The sequence below is a fragment of the Hippocampus comes genome, unplaced genomic scaffold (genome assembly GCF_001891065.2).
Source record: "Hippocampus comes isolate QL1 unplaced genomic scaffold, H_comes_QL1_v1.1 scaffold186, whole genome shotgun sequence".
NCBI classification, from domain to species: Eukaryota; Metazoa; Chordata; class Actinopteri; order Syngnathiformes; family Syngnathidae; genus Hippocampus; species Hippocampus comes.
The window spans coordinates 909,488-928,845 of record NW_017806236.1 but is presented as its reverse complement, the minus strand read 5'-3'; the positions used below and the strand labels follow the sequence as shown (position 1 = coordinate 928,845).

The following is a 19,358-nucleotide window of genomic DNA, read 5'->3' as shown; positions in this document are numbered from 1 at the left end:
ACCGTTAAGCGCCCGCAGCCGGTGAGCAGTTCTCACTTAGCAATCTCACCGTCTCTGTCGGAGGCATTGGCTGAAGGAATGCTGTCATCGAGGTCAGGGATGTTCAGCAAGGTCGCCCTGTCATCTCTCTGAACAACCATTTTTAGCTTGCCCTTTGACCTTTCTATCAGCTTCTTGGCGTCGATCAAGGAGAGGTTCTCGGTCACGGTGCCATTGATCTACGAGAATCAGAAGACAGGTGGTTATATGATCTATGATATGGCAACCATTTCCCCACAGCCAGACATTTTTAAACCTTTAGTTTGCCACTTAAGTACCATATTTAATAGTCGTGATTGGATGCAGATCAACGGCAACACTGGTCATCCTTTTCAGAGAGAAATCAACCGACTTCATTCGGAACACAGGCCAGTAAGATCCAATAAAAGAACTGTAGCGATGTTAATTCTTTGTCTTGACTAATATTCTCAGAGAAGCATGTCTTAAATTGCTGTAAAACTGTAATGCATCCCATTAAGAGTGGTGAGTGAGTGTCCCTGTAGCACTGATTTTGGGTAAGCATGCTTTTTTTTTTAAATTACAGATCTTATTTTTGATTTCTTTGACTGCAGACAGTGAGATGATGGAGAGTGTATAGAGATGTATTCGAAAGGTTGAATAGGTTGAAAAAAAACAAAAAACAAAATAAAACAAACCTTTATTCTGATGTTGAGAGACAAAAGAGTTGACGGAACAATTGATTGAGAACAGTTACAGTTTGAAATAAATAAATACCTGTTCTGCACATAGTGCTATTTTATGTGTCGTGCAAAACCAGTGGCGATTCTGGAAGCGCACCAGCTAAATGCTGTTATGCAACATTTGACAGCACAAAACAGCAGTTTAAAAAAAAAAAAAACCCCAGAGTGGCTGCTACTTTTCAATTCCACTACATTAGCACTCCTTATTTTTCCTAACTATGACAAAAAGAACAGCATGCAACATAATCAGTTGCTTCATAGATTTTTAACACTATTTGATGTTTCCCCACCAGCCTCCCCTCACCTTCAGTACAACATCACCCTCCTGGATGTTGCCATCCCTGGCTGCTAGGCTCTCGGGGGAGATGTCCTTGACGAAGATGTGGCTGGCCAAGCGCAGGCCATACTCTGCTTGGTAAACAAACAAAACAACAAAGACAAGGTTAGCACAGAGTTGACAAGACAGCATGGCGCAACACTACGCTCGGATGCTGCTTCCGCCAGGATTAACAGTGAAGATTAAAAAAAAGATTAATTCCGCTTCTCTTTTTACTAAGATTTGAGTAACTTGGATTCTGCTGTGGCTGGCAAGTTTTGTGTTCCCTGGAAGTTGACCAAAATTGACTTGGAAGATTTTTGAATCTGACCCAGAGGGAAATAAAGTGGGAGGAGATGTTCCTGGATTAACAGTTGGGACTAATTATCGTCCTCTCTTCTATCCCCGACTTTGTGAGCCTCACCTTCATTTTTGCGCGATTTCACCAGCGTGACCTTAGCAGGGCGCGGAGGCAGGTTGTGTGAGCGGCGATCCGACCGCGGTGAAAGACTTCTCTCCCGTGAGCCACTACGTTCACGTTCCCTGTCCCTTCGGCCGCAGCTCCGGCCGCTGCGCCTGCCCATGGCTCCGCCCATACTGCTGTAGGCGCCACTCCGTCCACTCCGCGTCTCGTATATCTCTTCATCGTAGCTGTCCTCTTCCTCATCATGCTCCGACATCGTTTCCCGCTCCCCAAGGCGACCCAATGGGACGTGAACTTTCCTCTTTCGTCTGATTGTCTGCTCAAAGTAAATAAGATGCGAGGAAGTACTGGTTACAGAGACAGGAATCAATCACATTGATTAAAGTCAGCTCAGGGGACGTCCATTTTCTATTTTTGAATTACTGACGGAAAGACACTATTTCCCAACATTGAATAACACAATTTAACTCACAATTTTGGCAATTTTCCCACTTTTACGAAGCTGCTGAACTGCATAGGCGTGTTCCACATTATCCATGGACACGGCATTGACCATGACAACTCGGTCATTTTCCCTATTAAGAAGAGGAGACATGCTGGAGTTGTTCTGGAGCAAGGTGGAAAATGTGGAACTGATCAGAGTGCGCTGCCAATGATAGTTGAAGAACTTACTGGAGTAGCCCTTCAGCCGGGCCACCTTTCAGCACATCTGAGATGACAATGGAGGTTTCGCCACTCTGAAAATGAGGGTTATCTCGGCCTCCTGATATGGCTATCCCGAAACCAAACCCTGGTGCCTGTATTTTAAAATAAATACATGACATAGGTCATTTATTTACACTGAAACAATTAAGATCCTCCAAGGGGAAATATTCAGTCCACAGAGATTAGACCATTGGTTCAGTGTAGACCACACAAAATGCAAGCATGCATGGAATAATATCAGTGTGATGATGCTAATTGCACCCGTGAGTCGAGTACGGGGGCCTTCAGCACTTTGCTCAAAGCACCTGGACAGATGTCAAGATGCAGAATGGCATCTCTCTAACAACTAGTTACAAATCCAAACTGTGACTCTCTAGTTCCCAAGCCCAAGCCATTAAGGATGAGCTACAACCAGACTAATGCAATATTTAACACTGGGGAACGGTTTTGAGAAAAAAAAAATCCGTTGTAAAATTTTTATGCTGACTAAAACTAAAATTGGAAAGGGGATTCCAAAATTTCTAGCATGTCCAGTTTTTTTTCTTTACAGCTTCACCTGGAAAGAAGCAAAATTCTCTTGATGAGCTGTTGTAAGACTCTAGTAAGAAGAGCTGAATATGATTAAGATTGTGGCAACTTTTTTTGTGCAGTCACAACTCAGGCCGTGCAGTGAGAGCTATGTGCAGCTCCCAATAGGTCAGGACTATCAATATCCGCAAACAGAAAGCTAACTCAACAAAAATTCATCTGTTCCCCAGTGTAATACATTAGAATCATTGATTTTATGTTGATAACATGCTTTTACTCATTTTGGTCGTGCTTTAATCAATGGGTCATTCAGCAAAAAGCTTCATGAAAATGTGTCCCAAAAAGGATTCATCTGCATTTTTTGTTTCATACACATTCTTGGGTTCTAGAGACAAAAAAAATATGAGAAATTACCAGGACAGAGTTTTCAAAGAAAGATCTTAATTTGTAAAGACTATCTTTGAATACTCACCCTGTGCAGTGTTACAGTGTGCTGTTCCCAAATGACAGTCTCCTCCATTGCTGCGCTCTAGAAGACACACACAAAAGATCACAGCGAGATAAACACAAGATGTCCTCGATAGACTTTGAGGAGAATTTTGATAAGACGTTGTGGAAAATACAATTTACAAGATTATGTCTTTGTCCCGACAAAAACAATTACCTTTGTTAACTTGAACCCAACTCGATTTTATTCATATAGCGCTTTCACAAAGAGCCGCAGGTGAAACAAAGCAATGCATCTCGACAACTCTCTTCCCCCAACATCGGCAGACAGAGAAGTTTCCTCAACTGTTTGCGCTTTTTTTCCAAATCAGTGCCTCCGGTGACAGTATACGTACACTAACAACAATGTGTAACATTATATGCGCAGCAAGTGACATCACAACCAACCAATATTGCTCGCATGGATGACTAAGCAAACTGACACACACAACATCCTCACCGACTATTGCTCCAACGTGTTAGGATACTCTCTTATTCGATGCCACGTCTACTGTATTCTTGCTTGGTCCAAAGATAAAATAAGGCCACACTAATCGAGTCAATGACATTAAAGCGCAGCCTTGGTCACAGCAACCCCCTGAGAGGAGGAGATGAAGGTCACCTCCTTCAGCTGTTAGTGCGACCTTGTCCTCAGCGCCTCCGCTGCTCATTCTTGATCTGTGCTCCTACATCATGTCATCTCCACATGTTTAATGGCCGCTCCTAAAACATTATCAAGTCGAGAGGGTAGTAAAAGATGGATGTAAAATGATTGCTTGTCTGTCAGCCTAATCGAGGAGAATATTTCATACGTCCCTCCATATTTAGATGACTTCCGCGTACAGCGGCATCATGTCTACTTGTATTTAACGTGGCAACCGGCTAACGATTTGGGTAACAAGACCCTAAATGGGACGCAAAGGCATAAATCGCCACAAGTGGCCCCACACATTCTTGGCCTGGCAGCCGCAGTCATTAACTCCTCAGGCAGCTCATGGCGGGACTCGACACAAGAGGAGTGAGCAAGTTTGAATGAGATCACCACCCCATCCCCCAATCCTTTTACACAAAGTACACTGCAGCACTTGAGTAGAGGGGTAAAATACATCTGAATATTAACATGACTGCAGAAAAGATAGAATTCCAATTGGGACGGACTCTTTAAGGAGGTCTAATTTACGGTTATGTCCAACTGGTCAGCCACCATGGAAACACCGATGCAAACAAGTCAAATAGCAATACTCCGTGTCAAGGCAGACAATGTGTACTTCCATTTTTGGTCGACATTTATACTTTTTTCATTTTCGCAAGAAATATTCATTTGGTTCTAAAGCTACAAATTGATCCGAATGAAGTGAAAGCCCCGCAAAATGCAGGGAAAACAAATCTAAATTGCTTTATTTGCTTTTGTCTCACCCTCCCTTCTTTTCTCCCTTTGACGCACACATTCCCCTTTGAAGGCATGCAGTTTGACGTTTTCCTCCTGCAGCGCTTGTTGCTGAGGTAACACACAGGGACCACTGTGGTGTTTTGTTTTTTTTTTTCTTTTTAGTGGGCTGACATTTGCAGTGCTTGCCAGGAAGACAATTGGATTTACATCCCAAAATGCCTTTGTACTTTTTAAATGAACAAAAGTGAACAGGCAAGAAAGAGTGGGTAAACAAACTTTTGAAACATCTTACTTTGGGGTTACAGTAGCTGGTGCAGGCGGCTACAAATGTGAAAGGACCGCATTCAGTTTTGAGCCAAAACAAAAATCATTGTTGTGTACTATTGTGAATCATTTGAAATAAGTCAAATGATATTTCTTTAGAACTCATTTTCTATACAGCGGACCTCCGCAAACTCGTCTGGCACCCGTGGAATCACACACTCAAGATGTTTGTCCCCCCATCCATCCATCCATCATCTGATTCGCTTATCGCAATTAAAAAAAACAAAAAGCAAATCGACTGGATCTGGTGGGTTGCAATGTTGTCATAAACCGACTGGCCAAATTGCAATAAAAACATAATGTCAGGACAAAATGACATCCCAGCATCATTTGAGTTGTGATTTAAAAAATCATTTAAAAGAGCTCCTGTACAGATGGCTGTTCAGTTGCCCCACCGACTGATGTGTTTTTGTCCTGCCTGAGCACAAACAACTGGTGCCAACACAAGCCTCATGCCACAAGGCACGGCCAATGCTGGCAGCTCGAAGGAGACGCTCGGGCCATGCTTGGGGGATTACGACCAAGCAACTTGGGAGCAGGCACAACACAGATGGACCGTCACACAGATGGAACGCACAGCTGGGAGTAGGGCTGGAAAATATTGGCCTTAAAATAAAATGCCAGTTTTTTTTTCTCGAAAAATCTCATTTTCCATTTCAATCGATTTTTTTCCATTCGTAATGTAACGACAAAACTATCCCTGAACATGACACGAATAAAGGTGTTGTTACCAGAGAGAAATTAGCCTGCGTCGCTGAACACGTAAACAAACTCCTGCAGTATGTAGCAACCTTGGTACATCCAGGCAGATTGCCTTGATTAAAAAAAAAAAAAAATTAAAAAAAGGGGGTCAGGGAAAATAAACCTGTCTAAGACTTTCCGATGATCTGATCAGCTATATAAAATCAGATAATTAATTTTGTGTTATTGTTGATTTTGTGAACTCAGCAATTCCCCACAAACAAATTTACACTTCAAATCTACTGGTGTGAATTCATCTGGGTGTGGTTTCAATTTCAAATACACACCAAGCAGGGTTGAATGGAGTTTACACCCCATTTTAACAATGTATGAACTACACAGGCTATTTTATTACTAAACGGTGTTAATATAACACCAAGATTCTGTTTTTAACACTGTTCCTGAACTTTTAACACTGGCCTATTTGCAGTGTCGTGATCTTTCCCGTGTTACTCACTTTGGCTTCAACAATCTTTCAGCATACTTTATAAAGGCATGTTTATTAACGCTCCAACAAGAACCAATTCTAAATGACTGATGAAACATTGCCTCTTTAGTAAAATAATTCCTCATCAGTGTAAAAAATGCATGTCAGCAAGATAGCTGATCCAAAAAAAAATATTTTTTTTTGATGATGAGCTGTGTTGAATCCATACACAATTATTCTAATAGTATCTTGGAAAAAGCATTTTGATTATTAATAGCTTTTTAAACTCAATTTGGACTAAAATTAACAATAAATCTAAATGATTAGCCAATTCCTCACAACCACTCTGATTGCACAGACATCAGAAAAAAACCAAGTTGATATTCAACTCCATTTATTGTTCATTAATAAAACTTCTAATCTGTGTGGACATCAACATGCACCTAACAAGCCACAAATTGGATGCTTAATTTTGAAACATAAAAATCAAGAGTGCAAGTCCCCAAAACGCTCTTAGCATAGTAGATCGGGTGAACTTGTATGGTTTGGAGAAAGGGCAAACCCTTTTGAAACCGAGCGCAACTTCTTGGCGACTGAATAATGCAAAAGCCTACTAATAAATTCAAACACAATTCTAAACTGAAGAAAAAAAATCTTGACTAACTGAAAATCACATTATTTAATTTCAAATGATATTCATCACTGCAAAGACACTTATAATGTAGACAGGTTCTCACAATATTTACAATGTTTTAACAAGGTAGGAAACATGCAAAAAAAAAAAAATCTATATTCAATGCTTTATTTCTACAGATTAAATTTTATAAAGTGTCAAATGATCACTTCAATAACATTGCTAGAAAAAACACAACGTCCCATCAGTGGTGTGCTAGAACACGCTGGATGAGAATATTCTCTTTGGGACAATGCTAATTGTAATCTCAGATTACGCTTCATGGCGCTACATCGCAAACGCTTCCTCTGCCTCTCATACAGAGAGGCAAGAGACGTCTTTTCTGAGCATCCTTCTTCAAAATGGATCCCTCCGTGCAAATGTTCACACGCTCATGGGATTGAAGCAAATCCACCCGGGCTTGGCAGCGATCTGTGTGGGATCTGCAGTTCCGCTATAGCACGGGACTCCTCTGTGCTCTGGAACATCCATCCGCAGTGTAAACTGCTGTATCGGATTTAACCCTCAAATTGCCTTGTTGGTCCGTCTAGCGTTTTAAATCGCAGCAAGCGGCATTCTATTACTCCCGTCTATTCCTGTCTGGCATTTACAGACAGAGCTCATTTTAAGCATGATAGCGACATCACAAAACTCAAATATAAACAGTAAAAAAAAAAAAAAGCGTGTGTTTGTTCGGTGCCGTTCGTCACCTGCAGCCAGAACAAAAAAAGATAATTCAACAGTGATGTGAAAAGTTGACGAGTTACTTTTGATTCACAGTAAACTGAGCAGTTCTCTGTAAAACAAGCTAAAGAGAAATGTGAAAAAAATGTCTTTGCATTTCCTCGACAAAAGGAGCGAGAGGAGTTTTTAATTCCTCACCACTTACGGGAAAAATATAGCTCAGTACATGTTGGAAGGCGTTATTGAATGCTGACGTTATTCTTCCTCTTTTCAATGCAGCTGCCGTTCCCGGTCACATTGAGAAGACAGGTGTCACAGCCAGTGACATTATGGGACTGTACATTACGCCTGTGCTGTATCAGGCATTCATGGCACAATGTTTCATTGCGCATAACATGACCCGAAAGCTTCGAGGACAACCCACTGAGTCAACAGCGGACCACAGAAACGCTTTGAGCAGCTTGGTCTTCATATACCTGATAGACATACTTGAACAACCATAACGTGAGGTAGATCATAGCGCAAAAGGTTCCGTCTCAATTAAAGAGTGGCATCATAAAGGCTGACAACATAAAAATGACAGTATGTTGCCTGTAGGTGATATCACGACACTTCATCAAAGTGAGTTGTTTTTTTCCCCATCTTCAACACCAATATGTAGCAAAATAAGATGACGGAAAACAACACCAAACATAAATGGATGAGCGCTCTATTGTACTCGCATACAACATACGTCAGCAGTACCTTGGAATGGTTGATGGGCGGTACAGAAAACCTGATGTCTTTTTTTCAATAATTTCTTGGACTAAGGTATCGGAAATTTGATATGCCTCACAGGATAAAGCGGAGCTGTCACTAAGCATGACCCAGCAGAAGCAAAGACAAGTAAGTATAAGACATCATTAAAGTTGAAAAAGGGAACAAAATGTATATTTTGTATAAATTGTGCTAAAGATGTTTATACAACAAAGGGTGGGAAAAAAACAAGGTGTATACAATATCGTTATTGGTGACAACGCCGCATGGAACAAAACAGCTTTAAAAGATAACCTCACTTTATATGTTGAAACCCGATTTTGAATTGAACAGATGAACAATTATTGTCTGTTTATTACGAAGCTAACTTATTATCATCCTGTTATTTATGTCTTATGTGAATTCTTACTGCCACCGCTAAAGTCTACTTTAGCCACTTAACTGTGGCTAAGGGAGAGGTCCACTCCAGAAACGTTGCAAGTCCAGTTGTCCTGAAACAGGGCTGGCTATAAGACCCATCCAGAATGGGATGACGAATAATTCAGTCCTGCTGAAGGACGTTAGCACAGCTCACACACCACGAATGTTATTAGCTAGAAGATAACGGCGTTAGCTAATCATAGTGAGGAGCGCATTCAAAAATCGTGGCAAAAATCTAAGTAAAAGGGTTTGATGGCTTTTTGTTCTATTACTCACAAGCAAAGAAAAGTTACGACTTCTGTCAAATCCGCCATCGAACGTTTCCGAAATCAACGTTTCTCATTTTCTGTAACATGCTTTAAGGAGTGAAAAAAATACAAAAACATGGAATGGCTACTGTGAAGTAAATATTTTTGACTGGACTATGTCAATCGAACATATTGACAGTCGTTTGAAAGCATTTGGTGAATTGTTTGGAACGTCTTGGTAAAACGTTGGCCAAACACTAAAACCAGAGCAATCTTTCCCAGAATGCCCTGGGGTACTGACTTGGCATTATGGGGGAAAGGTGCTAGTTTTTAGCACTAGGTATTCAAGCACATATTTATTTAGTCAATGAAATTTACACACATCAGTACATATTTGTACGGAACTGTAGATTTTTAAATAGTACAAAACAGTGGAACGCAGCTGACTGACTTGGAATGTTATAGTTTTAGAATTGCAATCCAAACAGTTTGTTCGATGAATTTACTCGAAATTAAGATTTCAAATACAAACACAGTTGACCGCTACATAACTCTCGATTCAGCACCCGCAGATGTGCATATTTGCTGATTTCCCCCCACACCCCCCGCCCCAAAAATGTTTTGACATTCTAAACAAGATTATTGGGTTAGTTTTGTTCCAGGATAACCCAACCCGTTTTTCTTTGAAAATCGTAATTGAATGTAAGGTTGCAAGTAACAATTGGTTCAATAATCGATTAATCGCCAGATTAATTTCTTATTCTTACTATTATTCTTATTAATCGCCAGATTAATCAATGATCGACAGAATCATTTTGAATAAAGGGATGGTGCTTTATTCAAAAACTGGATATTATTTCAAATTGAGTGTGTAGAAAATGCATAAACATAAATTATGATCGAGTTATTTGTCCATAATGTCAAAATATGCAAACATTTTGAATTCTTTTTTTCCCAAAGTAGAAAATTATTTAACACAACGATACTAACTTAACCTTGGTGGGGGACTACAGAAACAGAGTATTTACTACAATAGCGGGGGTCGACTGTATAGACAACTAAAGCCAATTACAGCCTGAGATCCCCCCTTCAATATTTACGACACCACCCAACCAACGGCTGGAGCTGTTGATCCTGACCAGAGCCACAGAGCAGGAAATCAGCTCCAGCACTCAATCAAGCACAGTGGAAGTTATCAGGAGCCCACACGGAGCCCAGGAGGGCAGGAATGTGCTGATAAGTGGAGCTGCTGACCTGCACCCTGTCTCGTCTGTCACAGTGTGTGGGATAGTGTGTGGGACAAGGACAAAACTGCCAGTAAAAAGCACTCATGACAAAAGCTTGATTGCGCATCACACAGAAGGAGGCGTGTGTTGATAGGTGAAGAATGGGATTGTCAGATAGTCCTCTGCATAACACCCCATGTGTTTTAACTGAGGATTTCCGAATGACTTGAGTAACAGGCAAGCTTCTGTGTTCCTCGAACCACAACTCTAATGTGCTGGGAAATCTTAAAAGTCAAATAACTCAATCCCTTCCCGGGGCGAGTCCTTTGATGTTGGCTCAACTTAGCTCCTGTGAGGTATGTCAGACGCGCTGACGTTTTCATCATGCGTGAATGACCCAACTTTTGGACGGGCACAAAAAGGCAAAAAAAAGCTATCCATGCGCCCTGAATTAATCATGTTTTTGTTTGCAGTTATGGTTTGTGGGAGATTTGTTGAAATCGAGATGCAAGATGAATCTTTTGATTTATACTGTTCTTGATATTTTGGGGTCAGTGAATTGAACAGCCGTTAAGCTCCTCAAACATTAGGCTACTCTCTATCGTCGCGCTCAGGCCAAATGCTCACATCTCCAAAGCCACTACTTTTCAGGGAATCAAACAGCTCACAAGCTTTACTTGATGTTCAGTTTCATAAGAGCAAAGAAAAATGCTTTGATGTGGATGTAAGAGGACAGAGTGTGTGTATCAACAATCTCTAACGGATTCTCGTGCCAAATGGTTTATTAGATGTCAATGAATGTTAAATTGGACTTATGTCAGCAAAATACAACATGAGCGTGTCCTGCAGAAACCACAATGACTCAAAAACAACTGCTGCTCCCACGACGGCTCAGGGAGACATCATTTACAGGCCAGCATGTATGGCAGCCCTTGAAGCGGCAACATAGTCTCTACATCTTGCTTGATGCATCCCATGGCCACACCGAATTATTTCCAAGACAACTGTGAGTTTAAGTGAAGCAGATATCGGCAGTTCGTGCGCTCTTCCTATGTCAATGTGGGCTTTTTCTGGATGTTTTGGCTTGCTTGTAGACTCAATAGTGTGTAGGTGAAAGTAGAAAGGCTTGTCTGTGTTTTAAAGTCAGTGCAACAATTGATTCATTGGTGGATATACCATTTGCATTTTGCTTCGTCCACGGAATTGTATAGATCTACCATCTCATTAGTTCAAGTCACATATCATTAAATGACCTTTTACATCAGCAGTTATTAATCATACTCATGGCCAGGGAACTGAATCAGGCACAAAAATGTTTTACTTTAGGCTCCAGTACCTTCGCGTATTATCTGTGTCCAACTCATATCACATGGAATCAAGTGTTCAGGGGAAGAAAACGCTGGTTGACAGCTTTAACAAAGAATACATATCCATCAGACGATTATCATTCAGACGATTATCATTCACAACTACTCAAAATGTTAGTGAAAACATTTTTTTTAAACACGCTACTTATCAACAATTTTCAGTGCAAAATGAAAGATTAAAATAAATGGATTATCATTTTACAATGATAAATCACTAAATACAATTTATCCAAGAACGGAAAATTTACCAAGGGCTAACTCATTCCCTTATCTTTTTTAACGTTGCTTACACTGAATCCAAATCAAGATCAGACAAAAGCTGATGATCCCCTTTGAAACACTAGCTCCTCACCATCGTGGTCCTCAGCTCCAATTATTGCCGTACTTTCATCTCTTGATTACTCATTCACATGAGTCCACCGAATCACTTTGGCATTCTGCCACATGGTGCAATTTAGGGATCTTAATAAAGCCTTAATCATGCAGACGCCCCCTGTTGGTTGGCTAACTAGTAGTTGAGAAAGTGCTTAGATAGGCAGCAGAGACTGCAGTATATATGTAAATATCATGGTCATTTGATGTATTCACTTGGGGGCAGCCAAAACTGTGATTATGATTAAAATTAGCTGCAACTATGTAGGTCTCTCCATCACATTTTTTTTCACCTACTCAGGGTGAGTCTGGAACATATTCCCTGTGATAAAACAGATTCACTGTAGTTCCGTTACTTTTACCAGATTTTGAGAACAGATTTTGAAGCACAAGCTAATAAAATGCAAAGGATCATCACTTGACAATATTGAAGATGATGTTCATTGAAATATATTATCCTGGGCTAACGATAAAAGCCAATTGATACCAGTTACTTATGAAGTGAACACTACAAGTTTGTAGCAAATTGACAAAGAGTTTAACCTGTAACGATGATTGCCAATATTCAACAGGTGACGGCTGGTGTCCGCTGGCTCGGCTCGAGCTCTGACCCCACCTGATGCAACAGCAACAACGTTCAGTCTGGCAGCAGCCTGCGATGCTGTACGCTTTACAAGTAACGGAACACGCTGACAGAGACAAGCGCGGCAGTTAACGAGCTAATCTTAGCAAACTGCTAACTAGCTGTGCCCAAAGACCCTCGTGGGGGTTACTGTACGACCACCTAAACAATGCGAGCATGTGCTCGATCTTTGGCCGTAAACTTCAAAAACCAACGTCATTTCGGGAATCGTCAACATTTTCTTGCGTCACGTGGTTACGGTAACGACACTTCCCAAACGTTTTCTCCCTCTCTTCCTTTCGTTGGTCAAGTCAAGCCCCCTTTGCTGGCCGACATTTTGTGGTAGCAGCTAGGCTAGCTGTTCCAGGCTAACGGTTACCTGCATGAGCGCTCCGCCAGATGACAGCTTGACCGAATGACATTTTATGGCACACGAGACTAGTATAACAGCACACATACACGGAGAAGCAGCTGCCATGTAGTCTGTCGGCGAAGCGGGTTGAATGGCTAACCCGCTTATCATAGGGCGTAAATGCAGTTTACTCTCACTGGGGTCGCCAAGTTACCTCCACTTGCACCGTTTTTGCTCGCTCGTACCCATTGGCAGCGGGCATGCATCCTTGCCCCTCCGGCGGCGGCAGGGGCCAAAACAACGGATAAATCCACAAACATATTCACCTTGGCAAAAACAACGGTCCGTGTGGCGTGGTTCTACCCAAGAAAAAAAATATGCAACGGGAAGGAAAGGTCCTCTTTGCGTATCTCCTGAGCAGCAGCAGCCGCCGCACTGCAATGGCAGGCAGGCAGTGGATGATGCCTTCCAACCTCCCTTTCTACCCCCTCCGCACGCACACTTCGGCTGGCTTGCCCGACTCGGCGACAGTGACAGGTTGGCTTGGAACAAACCATTCAGGCAAGTTCGCGGGGGGTGATGTAAACTGGGATGCAGGGGGAGGCTGTCCACGGCAGCTGCAGTACAGCAGCAGAAGCGGCAGCAGCAGCATCACCCCAGCGTCATTCTAGTTTGAGAGCTGCGCAGAGGGCTCGGAATTCTCATAGCGAGGTTTAATCACGTCTACTATTGGGATGAAAACCCCACGATGTGTGGTGTAATGGATGCGGCTGCATCCAGCTCGGACTGTTTTACAAAAGCATCCATACGTGGTACTCTGGATAAAAATACAGATTGACCCAAGTTTTCTGACGACATTCTACTTCCTATATCTAAAAACATATCTCTGTTTGCAACTCCTTAAGTGGTCAAAATACTCTCGTTTTTTTTTCAACCTCCGCGTATGACGACTCGGTGTAAAAAAGACGTAATTAAAGACAAAAAAAACATCGGCCTCCAGATAATGTATAGTTTTTCACACATGAAGTGAAAGTTCCTGCGGGACATGTGATGATACAGTAGGTAGTACTTTATCATCGTCCTAGGCAAACTAATGAGCTTGTTGAAAAATAAAATATTTACATATCAAAATTTTTAAGACATATTGAAATGAATGTAAATTTCTTCATAGATAGTTCCGCCCAGGTCATTCCAGCATAAAAGCTCTCTAATAAAACCACGTGCCAGTGCACCAACAGAAAAGGGACAGATTTTCCTGACTGGCACCCACACACAAAGTTTTGGCAAGCTTAAGAACTGGTATTTTTAGTGGGATGTACTGTAAAGCTTGATTTTTATTTTATTTTTTTAAATATTTGGATGACATTTTTGTGATACCCTGTTTATGATGTCCGTATTATAGGCTCTGTAGTATATTTATTTTAAGAATCATACCAAATTCACAGATTATGTGATTATTATATTACTATGCCAATAAAGAATAAATATTTGTCTGATGACAGAATCATGCAAGTCTGTCATGTGAAACATGGCTGATCATAAAGGGGTCAACATCCAAGATCTGCAGTAAATTATTTGTGGCTCCAGCAAGGTCTGACAATTCTTTGTGCTCGTAAAGTTTTTGCAATGTTTGAGTAAATACCCATGGAATGCAACTGCTGGCCGACTGCTTTTCCTGAGAATGACTTCACCATTATGCACATAAAGAAAGTGCATTCCCAAATGTGACCTATCAGAGGTGGATAAGAAGAGCTGCCTCTGAAAGACACATACCTAAGATGTTGCACTACGTTTAGGAATCATGTTTCTAAGCCTCATAATTAGAGAGCTTATAAAATGATGTATCGGAAGCAAAGCATATATCAAGTTTGTCGTGATAATGGCGCAATGTTGCTCTCGTGCCAAAACAAGCTTGCGCTTTATTTACTTGTGTAAACTTGTTCAGCATCTGTTCTTGGTATCATAAAGGTAAGCGCAAACACACATTAAAAAATGCTGGGTTGTTCTATGCCACTCGCTGGGGTAGCTGCGGATTTCGAGGAGAAACGTTACGGAGAATGAATTAAGAAAAAGCTTTTACCCATAGATGGGTTAATTCTTTTTAACCATCAGATTGGGTTGAGTATTGGATTTGGGGATTTCTTTTTTTTTTTTTTTTGAGGGGTGCAGGGGGGTTGGAGATGGGGTGAACTGCTGAACCTGGCAGCCATTTTCAACACTAAGCACTTTTAAATTGAATGTAACATTTCCGCTGGGTAATGCTGCTTGTCTTTAGACGTGATCAATTCAGTTCAAATCCTGGTCAGGGGAGGTAACGTCCAGTCGGGTCCCTTAGCAAGGCCATATGCCGATTCCCAGCCATTGCAGGTCACAAGCCTTGACAAAATGGTTGGGCTATGTCAAGAAGTGCATCCAGTGTAAAAAAAAAAAACTGTCAAACATCGACTCACTAGGACCGGGAAAGTTGCTTTTTGTTGGTAGTGAAATTAGTAGAATTTTTAATCGCAGTTATACTGAGGAGCTGTTAGCCAATTTCATAGTTTTTCCCCTATTGTTGAATCAAAATCTGACCCAATGTGCTCGATCAAATCCTCAACCCAATGTACGGGGTATAAATAACCCAGCATTGGCTCGTTCCCTTTCACACCCAGCACCCAATTTGGGTTACTTTTTACAGTGCAGGATACAATGAAGCATCAACATCTGCTGATTTTTCTTGTGTGTTGGATGCACATGAATACTGAATGAAACTTGTCGGCCAAACAAATCTCAGTACAATGAAAAATTTTGGCTTTTATTCAAATGTAGTTCTTCATGGAGGTGTAATTACATGCAGAGATGACAGCTCTAAAATCCACCCCACTGTCACGGTGCGTAATACAGCTTTCCGTGCCGTATAAAGATTTAATCAGTACACCGTGAAATGTAAATTGTGCACTGCACCAAACCTTCCTTTTACGTACTGGAGCGGCATCTCCAGAAGTACCGTACCCCTTTCTCTGCAGCACCCACTCTTGTGTTTTTTTTATCACAATTGGAAATTGGATGACCGCTCCCGTAACCTCTACCTCTGGCACTAATAGTAGCAGCAGTTGAATCTAATGCTGGGGGAGCACAAAGGTCCTGCAATGTTGCTGACGTAAGCAGACTTGCCGGAGACTTCATTGGAGGATAACAAGGAGCGAAGGGTGGGTTGTGGGGGGGGGGTCTTGGAGGGAAGAATGCGAGTTGGCCAAGGTCATTTGAATTTGATAAACAAAAGGCAAGTCTTTTTGATATCCTGTGGAGAAACAACATAGGATCAACACAAGGATATAATGTACAAGTAGGGTTGCACAGTTATTCAAATTCTAAAAGACATGGCAATGTAGGAGAATGCAATTCGGAGAAAAATGATTATGAAAATGAATCATTTCAGTAGGTTGGTAGGATTTATAATTTTTTTTTTTTTATATACGTACTATATTCATACAGTCTCTAGATACGTTCAGTGCTTAAAAAGTATGTTTACATATCATTGTTCCACGAAACAAGAAAAGTTAAAGTCATAAAGCCACAAATGTGTTTGCATTATTGTCATCTAAAGTATGACTTACCGATTTATGTTTACGCCGCATTTGATTGGAAGTCCCCGTAGTGAACATTTCATAACAAGGGCAAGTGCGTCGGTAAACATCATTCACAAGCGACCGGCCTGCTAGTCCGTCGTCATCAGTCCATCATTAGTCAGGCTGGCCCAGTCCATCAGTCGCTAAGCCATCACGCCATCATTTTTATTTTAACTGCGCTTCCGTCATGGCTATAAATTATACTTTGTCAACACTATATTAGGACCATCAGTAAAAAAACGTCAAGAAAGGTAACCACAAAATTTTACTTGTTTACAGTTTGGACCACTTTACACACACAAAAAAAAACCATATAAATATGGATACTATTTCTGCTGCTTCTCCTGCTTCCCCTCCCCAAACTGCCCTTTGTCTTTGCTTTTAGTGACGGTTCGGTCGACAACAGAAAATCTCTTCCGTCAGCACTTATTCCATCAGTGTTTTCGTCAAGTCGTTAGCCCGTCAGAAATGGGAGTCTGCCAGTGACGGGCTGACGGACATTTCGTCAGTCCTAATGGACTGCCCACCACCGTGTGTTGCTGCTCATCTCGACTTAAAAAGACTGCAAGTCAAAGTGATTAGTAAATTGACATTTCTGTGTCATATTTTAATGCAGATTAATGTATTGCTTGCGTTTGTTAAAAACACCCGGCAAAAGGACCTCCCAAAAAATAGTCGCCTATTAAATCACAATGGCTATATTGGGTGGGGGGGCTTAATTTTATTATTTTTCAAAATTATTCATCTGTAATGAACAGGATACAACATAATTCATGTCTTTTGGTCTGCACCCTTAAGCAGTTAGAATAGGCACACCTTGGGCCACTAAGGAGGATAGTGTCACTGTGCAAGACCAATGGCTCAAAATGATCATCCGTTATCATGCAGCACAGCCGAAGTACTGGAGCAGAAAGGCCCTGTGGAAATGCATAAAAGTAAACTTTTCAGAGTCTGCACAGCTTTGACGTGAGCTTAACGCCGCTTTATCTTTCCTCTCTTGAAGCCCTTGAAATACCCTCTGCTAAAGCTACAACACTGCCTCACTGGCTCTGACAGCACAGAGGGAGTTTCACATGCCGTGCAAACACAACGTTAGCCTCTCTCTGCATCACCATTTAGATCCCAACCCAAACTTGCTGGGCTGAATTGCACGAGCGGGAAAAAAAAAAAAAAAGGGGCAAATTAAAAATTCTCAGCATGTCGGCTTTTTGAGCGTGCTGCCCCCGATGGTGAACGTGTCACCTCCTCGCGGCACAGGTCAAGAAAACAGCGCGCTAAGCAAAGAATGGTGTGGCTACCTATGAGCTCGAACGGGTGAGGCTATCGAATAACATGGCCGCTGTTTAAACATAGCACTGCGGCAGGGGGAAATAAATGCATCTGTCCATTTGTGACGTAGAAGTAGTTAAAATACAAGATACAGTAACTTGGCGTACAATATATCAACCACATAAAGGTGCGCTTTGGCCTGAGTACATTTCTCTGTTGTCCTTGCTCGATGTTTGACCTCTTGCATCAATTTCACCCTCCTGGCTTGACACACAAGTCTGTAACTTCAGGGCAAAAATGTCTTTCTCAAGCCTTCATAATGCATCCCACGCTGAGAAACAGATAGGGGTCCACGATCAAGGAAGCATAAGCCGCCTTGTAAAGTCAGCAATAAAAAAAGCACTTATCAAACGGTGACTCTGGGGGTCGGAAGATGAAACGTGCCCTTGACGTTGAGGACGAACAGCTGTGAAAATGCAGCGGAAACACGTCTTCGTCTTGGTGGCCAGCCTTTTCGTCTAAGTCGATCCAATATTGGATTTTAAAGCATTTGAGTGCTCCTCAAAACAAAACAAAACAAAAAAATAAACACACCTTTCAATAACATTTCAAATCAATAGATTACACTTCAGCTGCACAAATAAAAATGTATTGATATGTGGTGTTGTGTATTCTACTAATTGACGGAAGTGCACAGTTTGAGTAATTCCCTTTGTCTCGAGATACAATGTTAAAGTGCAGAGCAGTTTAGCGATGTCCAATACTGGATTATTCCGGTTACGTCCGTGGGAATGGAATGCAAATCATATACCAAGAAAATGCCCCAAGAACAAGAAGGAACTGAAGATATTTATTTACATGAGAGGCCTGGCAGAGCATCACCAGAGATGATATCCATCCTCAATGACTACATGCTGTAATTGACTAAAATATTTCCAACCAGGTATTAAAAAGTGAAAGTCTGATTTCTGATTCTTAATTTGTAGCACTTTCGGTCCTCCCTTAAACGTGGGAGACATACATACACATTGTACTTTCTACACTCCATTTAATTTGGATGTGAAGAGCCAAAAATTAAAGTGAAACATCTGCAGTTAAAGCACAATATTGTTTTGTTTCATTTCAAATCCGCTGTGGTCATGTTTAGAGCCAAAACAGATGAGGACCGTGTGGATGTCCCAATATTTATGAACCTGAATGTGCATTAGAACCAGGGAAGTTAGACACGAGTATCGTACACAGCTTGTGAAACGAGGCACTACATTGAAGCTATTCAACGCTTAGCAGGTCCTAATTGTCTTGATAAAATATCATTCGATGCTGATCATGCCAAATGATTGCTGATAAAGCAAATGCAAAGCGAACATCATGAAAACGTGACGACATTTCAAAGCACAAATCCAGATTTCGTGACTCATGCATTTCAAAGCTCAATTCAGAAGCAATGCATCGACGATTTTCGTATTCTCCCAGATGAGAACCATAATCTCCCTTTTTTTTTTTCCACCAGAAAGCAACAGCCGAGAGCTCGGACTGATCAGGTGACTTGACATAACCTCACATCGGCAGCCTGAGGATCATTCTGTGAGTGCAGACATCCCAAATAAAATCTCAGCCGATCCAACCACGGCTTCATGTGCGCTAGCAAAGAAGCAATCACCCAAAGTATGTTTTTCCTTG

At 41.4% G+C, this 19,358-nt stretch overlaps 1 protein-coding gene across 8 annotated transcripts in view; it reads right to left on the bottom strand.

Annotated features, from left to right (window-relative positions):
* tjp1b (tight junction protein 1b) overlaps positions 1-19,358 on the bottom strand; it is a 47,725-nt gene that overhangs the window by 9,489 nt on the left and 18,878 nt on the right. For 2 of the 8 annotated variants that reach the window (XM_019857164.1, XM_019857167.1), the window contains exons 3-8: positions 3,186-3,242; positions 2,153-2,277; positions 1,953-2,055; positions 1,481-1,796; positions 1,045-1,151; positions 50-218 (exon numbers count right to left, since the gene is read on the bottom strand). In XM_019857164.1, the coding sequence (XP_019712723.1) occupies positions 50-218; positions 1,045-1,151; positions 1,481-1,796; positions 1,953-2,055; positions 2,153-2,277; positions 3,186-3,242 (877 nt within the window). The other 6 variants (XM_019857171.1, XM_019857169.1, XM_019857168.1 and 3 more) reach the window with 6 other exon arrangements.